The sequence below is a fragment of the Pteropus vampyrus genome, unplaced genomic scaffold (assembly GCF_000151845.1).
Source record: "Pteropus vampyrus isolate Shadow unplaced genomic scaffold, Pvam_2.0 Scaffold23, whole genome shotgun sequence".
NCBI classification, from domain to species: Eukaryota; Metazoa; Chordata; class Mammalia; order Chiroptera; family Pteropodidae; genus Pteropus; species Pteropus vampyrus.
This window is the reverse complement of record NW_011888804.1, coordinates 77,958-84,005: the sequence shown is the minus strand read 5'-3', so window position 1 is coordinate 84,005 and position 6,048 is coordinate 77,958. Positions and strand designations below refer to the sequence as shown.

The window sequence follows — 6,048 nt, the reverse complement described above, 5'->3', positions numbered from 1 at the left end:
AAAATATAAGAATAACTTCCATGATCCCAATACCTAGAAATAAACACTTTAACTTTTTGGTTAGTATTGGTCAAACATCACTTTTCTAATAATATTTTTAAATGTAATATATATGTGTGTTTTTATATAATTGGAACTACACCAAAAAATATGGGTAACCTTTTTTATAGATAAATCATGAATAATTGATTGATTTTATTAAATATTCTTTTACAGTATTTTTTTATTGCATCAAGCTTTATCTTAAGTAGAGGGAAGAGATGGGAACAGTGAAAGCTCATGGGCCCATAATATAAATTCTGGTCACTCACTCCATCCTACCTCCCCTCGCCCCCCAAGACAAGATCATTTTGAAGCAAATCCCAGCTATCTAATTTCATTTATAAATATTTCAGTAAGTGTCTCTAAAAGGTAAGAACACTTAAAAAACCGTAACGACAATACCATTATCATACCTAAAATTTTTAATAATAATTCCTTACTAAATCCAATACCTCGATCACTTAAAACATAATTTTTTAATAAGTGCATAGTAAGTTATGTGGCTGAACCATCATTTTTATAGAGCTTTATTACTGCGTATCATAAAATTCACCCATTTCAAGTGTTATGCATCACATCACCCCGGTAAGATCCCCATTTTCATTTGCAGTTGATTCCCGCTCCTACCCCCAGCCTGTCACTCATCCACTTTCTGCCGTGAGGTTTGCTCTTTCTGGGCACTTCGTAGAGATGGAGTCACACAGTTTGTACCCTTTCGCATGTCTTCCGTCTCTCGTGTCACGCTTCTGAGGAAGTGCTCCATGACGTCGAGTGCGCCGGTAGCTTGTTCCTGCTTGTTGCTGGGTGTTAATCCACGGTGTGGGTATAGACTTTAAGTCCCTTATCTGATTTTCTGTTGTTAATCTCTTTTTCTCTATCCCTGAGTTTGATGTTCGTCTAGATAAATTTTTGTCCATATCCATAGCTTTTTTCTTAGGTTAAATTTCCTTATGAGCTATTTCTGGGCCAAAAGAGATTTTTCAGGCATTTTCGATAACAGTCGCCAAATTGCTTTCGAGAAAAGTTGCGTGTTTATACTCTCATTTAGTAGTGCGCGAGGGTGTGCTTTTCCACAAACCCTTGCCAATAATATTTTATTTATAAAATCAAGCCTATTTTTAAATTTTAGAACGTTCAAAGCCACTTTTTCATTCTTTTCTCAGCTCAACCAGAATGTAAGTTCTTTCCAAAGAAAATTTGTCGGTGAGGTGAAGAGGTGTGAAGAGCTAGAGCGAATATTGGGTGAGTTTGTTTTAATAACCGAAATAATTATTTTTAGAAAATATAGATCGATAGAAAGGGAAAAGAAATCGCCTGTATTCTCAGTATTCAGAGGTAAGCACTGTTACTTAGGTTCATATTATTTTTCCATACTTTTTATTATTCATCTATAAAAGTAAGGATTTACATATATAATGGTCAGGTTGTTTTGTTATCAGCTTTGTTTTGTCACTTAATAGTAGGTACTCATTGTAACATCTTTTCATGTTAGTAAACAGATTGACCGAGCATTATTTTTATTTATTTATTTATTTGTTTGTTTATTTATTTGGTGAGGCAACCCTTGGTTGGCCTCACAGATTGCAACGACCTTGTCATCTTACAATCCCTTAGTTTTTAAATTTTTTTATACCTACAGCACCTGATATTCCTAGGTGGTCTCCCATCCACGTACTAACCAGGCCCGACCCTGCTTAGTTCCGAGATCAGACGGGATCGGGTTTGCTCAGGTTGGCATGGCCGTAGATATACCCAGCATTATTTTTAATGGCTGCATAACATTTCATTGTATTAACGTGCCATAATTTATTTAACCAATCCCTTGTAGTATAGTATAACTTAGAAACATATGACTTAAAATTATACCAGTGAACGAAGGCCGTAGGAAGTGGCAGATTGGTTGGTCGATAATTTCCTTATTTTCAGCGTTTCCCTTTGCAAAGGTGTTACATCAGTGTTCTCTGGCTGTTAACCAGGAGCTCAAGGCGGCTTCATTTATTTGTAAAATCTTTAACATCTCAGCCCAATTTAGGCATTATTAATTCAAGCCTTGAAGTTTTGACTGCAATAGAGGTTAAAATGATCTCAGACAATTGACTAAAGCACAAAATTTGTTTTTAGAAGGATGGACAGAAAAACATGCAAATGAGAGACTTGGTGGGGAGAACGTGACTTTTAGAATAATTTCTAATAGCTAATAATTATTGTGGATTTTATATTTTTTAATTGGAGATTTTTAAGATAGAAAAAAAACTTTTAGTCACCTGAAATCGATTCCTTTTCGTCTTGTTCGCGGTCCTGGTTGTATGTGTGCGTTGTGTACGGTTGAGTGACGTCATATCCCTGTTTTTGGAATACATGTGAGTCATCGGACAGGTCGTACGTTTGGAATGAGGTTTTTAAAGACAGGGTGAGAGCGATAACACATTAGACTTGTCTAGGACTCCTGTAGCATAAACTGTTTCAAAAAGAGGCAGGTTTAAAAAAAAAAGAACTCTCCAGTAAATTTCGGTGTAAATAAGTTCAAACGATTTGCGCCCATCTCCAGAAAACAGTTAAAGCGCCCAGTGAGTCCTTTGCTGTCTCCCTTTTTTCTTTCTTTCTTTTTAATAAAACAAATAGTAACATTTCTCCAAAATATTATATCTAGTAAGGACTTGACCAGGTATTATGACTTTTATCCTAAGGAAAAGGACACTTCATGGAATTGAAAATATAAACTAAAGAAATCCATTTTGGCTTCACTGTTAGTTTGGTTCACTGTCAGTTTGGGGAATCTAGTTTTCACCCCGTCAGGAAGCAGTGCAGGTTGTGGGGTCAGATGTCATGGCCAGCAGGGGGCGCTCAGGAGAGCCTGGCTTCCTGCCCTGGGTGGCTGGGGGCTCCTTGGGCTGAAAGATTGTGGCTTTCTTGATACGGATACTTATTTCCTCCTATGGGGTCTGCAGGGCAGTCCCTTGTGCTGTCTGGTGGGGATGAAGACAGGTCTGTTTTGGGGGTATTCCTGCACTTCCAGGTGCGCCCTTAGCCCTCTGCTTCATCTGCAGGTGCAGAGACAGCTGTGACTGCACAGTTCTTTAACTGGAATTTTAGAAATGAAGAAATGTGTTTATCCAGGTTATTGTTTACTTTGATGCCGCGTGCTGCTTTACAGCGGGCGACCTGTATGTCGTTGGAACAAGCGAGATTTTCTTGGGTTTAGACAGATTTTCAGATGACCTAGGGAGGGTTGGGATGTGACATGTTCTGCCTGAAATGTCTCATAGTAAGTTTTCGCGTCTGATGTGTTTAACTTTTGTTTCCGTAGCGTATTTGGTGCAAGAAATTAATAAAGCAGATATTCCCCTTCCTGAGGGAGAGGCCAGTCCCCCTGCGCCGCCGCTTAAACAGGTGCTGGAAATGCAGGTAACGTGTCTGAAGAAGCTGCTCCGGGCTGCCGGTCTCAGACACTGCTTCTTTACTTTCTTGATGTCGTCTAGCGCTTTTCTGCCTTTCTTCCTAAAACCGTGGAGTGAAAATTAAAGAGCCATGTTGTGGTTTACCCTTAGCCATAGGTTATCGCTGAGACATTTTACCTGTCATTCGGTTTTCTTTTAAAATGTAAGATGTGTTTCCCCCTTTCCGGGCGGTGTCTAACAGAGGCGAACGAGAATGAGCTCGCGGGCCCCAGTCCTCAGTTATGGAATGTTTCCGAAAGGTGGTTCCGGGCCGAGCCAGGCCTCAGCCTGCCTCCCCTGCTGCCGGCCGTCAGGGCTGCAGCCCTGCGCCCTCACGCTCGTGCCATTCACCGACCCTTCCCCCTCGTTTTTCAGAAGCTCCCATGAAAGTGGTTTCAGGGGACAGAATTCCTTCTCCCCGGGTTCAGTGTGTCTCAGGTGTTGGGGATACAGCGTCCCCCCTGTGTGTACACTGGCTTGTCTTGTTCTCGCAGCCACCCCCACGCTCCACCACGAATTATCCACTGAGGTTTCTGTCTAACCTTATCTGATGTTTATCACACTGGGAAATAGACGAGAGCTCCTTACAGCTCCTCGAAAACAGCTGTGACCATGTGCCTGGGACCACTCCACCGCTGGCGCCCTCTTTGTTTACCTGGGAGGAAGTCACTTAACACTAGGCACATGAGTGGACTCCAGCGAGAATCGTACGGTCAGAGGAGTAGGAAGCAGTCATCTGGTTTGGCTTGCTTGCTGGTACTTAGGATGGAGTTGGAAATGTGGTGCTTACTGACTGTTTGCAGTTTTGATAAGGCAGAGCACAGTAATGAATGTATATGTCAAAGGATCTGTTTGAATACAAGTTTTCATTGCGCCAGTCATTTCTTCAGATTTCTGCTTCTGTGGTTTTAATTCTTAAATAGTGTTAAGGGTGCTTCATATATAATTGATGATTAAGGTTTCTTCTCAAGAAATTTTGTGCTCAGTTAATTGTGTAAATACAACTGAGTACAAACTCTTAAGCCGGACATTCAAGGAAAACTTGTGTTTAGAAAAGATTAGCTAAATAATTTTTCTGTGTTGCAAATAAAAGGAAGCGTAGACTTGAGGGAGGAAGACGGATGTGTGATGACAGGTAAGCAGCTGACAAGAAGCCGAAGGTGACGTAGGAACCGAGGTTAGGGCCAGGTGCCTCCTCAGCGTGCTTAGAGTCACCATGGCACGCCGGACCCTTTCTGTCATCTGTGGCCTGAGCTCCGTAGGAAGTAGCTGAGTTAATAGGGAACAATGAATGATGGACTTTTAAAATCTTTGCGTGTTTTCATACCTCTGTCAAACTGTCACGAATTCTGGCTTTTTAAGACCTCCGCTGGTTTTGGTGTCCCGTAAAAAAAATATTGTCCGAACTGCCGTCGGAACTAACCCGGAGTCCTAAGTGACTGCTGTGTTCTTTCAGGAGCAGCTGCAGAAGCTCGAGGTTGAGCTGAGAGAAGTCACTAAGAACAAGGAGAAGCTGAGGAAAAACTTGCTTGAACTGATCGAGTATACGCACATGCTGAGAGTGACAAAGAAGTTCGTCAGAAGGACCGTGGAGGTACTGACGACGCATGCGAGGAAGTGCGTTTCTTCTCTAAGTCTGGTTCCCGTACGGTCCCAGGTTCCGTGATCAATTCCTAGCGATGCGCTGCTGTTTCCAAGGGCTGCGTTTCCATCTTAGCTTTATTTTTCCGTTGGATTCTATGACATTCTGAAAAGCTTTAAGCCTTTTTTTTTGTGTGTTGGTTGGTTTCAGCAAGAACAGTATCTCCTGTTTGTACCGTGCTATAATTTGCAGTTAAAAAAATTTTTATGATCATGAGAAAAAATTGAACAGAGGAAGTTGAACTCTAAAATTTAGGGTTTTTTTTTTTTCCTCTAAATGTTAAGAGTAAAGGAGGTTAAAAATACCCTCTCAGTCAGTAAAGAACAGTCTACTCGTAATACTCTGTCCTCAGCCGAGTACCAGAGAGAAGGACATTCCTTCTGAACTCAGTGTCACTTCAAACGATTACTTTATCTTGGATTAAGGCGATGACATAAGTTTTAGCCATACTTACATGTAAATGTCTTCAAGCAGCTTACACGTAAGCATGCGGAAGTTACCTTTTTTATGAATCAGAGCCGAGTTACATGTCTGAGTTACCTTGGGGCCTTGGCACACACATCTGAGCAGTCACTTAGGATGCCCTAACCTTGTCTGGAAACGTGACGTGAGAAGTAAAGTGTCACTTTTCATATCTCTTTGTAGTTTGAACCCACTTACGAAGAATTCCCTTCCTTAGACACTGATTCTTTGTTGGACTACAGCTGTATGCAGCGGCTGGGAGCGAAGCTGGGGTAGGTGACAAGACAGTAACGGGGGTGTCTCGTCAGAGGAAGACTGACTGTACCATGGGTGAATGGGCACCATTTGTGCGCCTGTGAGTGAATGAAAGGAAGTGAATATTTGTTTAAGAAAACACTGTACGCTCCTGTATTCGCTGAGTTGAATTACTGAGCTGTGTTGACTTTTTAGCTAAATAGGACGGCT

At 41.5% G+C, this 6,048-nt stretch overlaps 1 protein-coding gene and 1 pseudogene across 1 annotated transcript in view; one reads left to right on the top strand and one right to left on the bottom strand.

Annotated features, from left to right (window-relative positions):
• Window positions 1-1,176: 1,176 nt before the first annotated feature.
• The window catches only part of LOC111736945 (V-type proton ATPase 116 kDa subunit a-like), a 9,833-nt gene continuing 4,961 nt past the window's right edge, over window positions 1,177-6,048 (top strand). Inside the window, exons 1-4 of the mRNA XM_023528168.1 lie at window positions 1,177-1,284; window positions 3,350-3,447; window positions 4,936-5,073; window positions 5,767-5,855. Coding sequence (XP_023383936.1) covers window positions 3,442-3,447; window positions 4,936-5,073; window positions 5,767-5,855 — 233 coding nt within the window. The 5' untranslated portion in view covers window positions 1,177-1,284; window positions 3,350-3,441. The remainder of the gene's footprint in view (window positions 1,285-3,349; window positions 3,448-4,935; window positions 5,074-5,766; window positions 5,856-6,048) is intronic.
• Window positions 1,673-1,790, bottom strand: LOC111737129 (annotated as a pseudogene).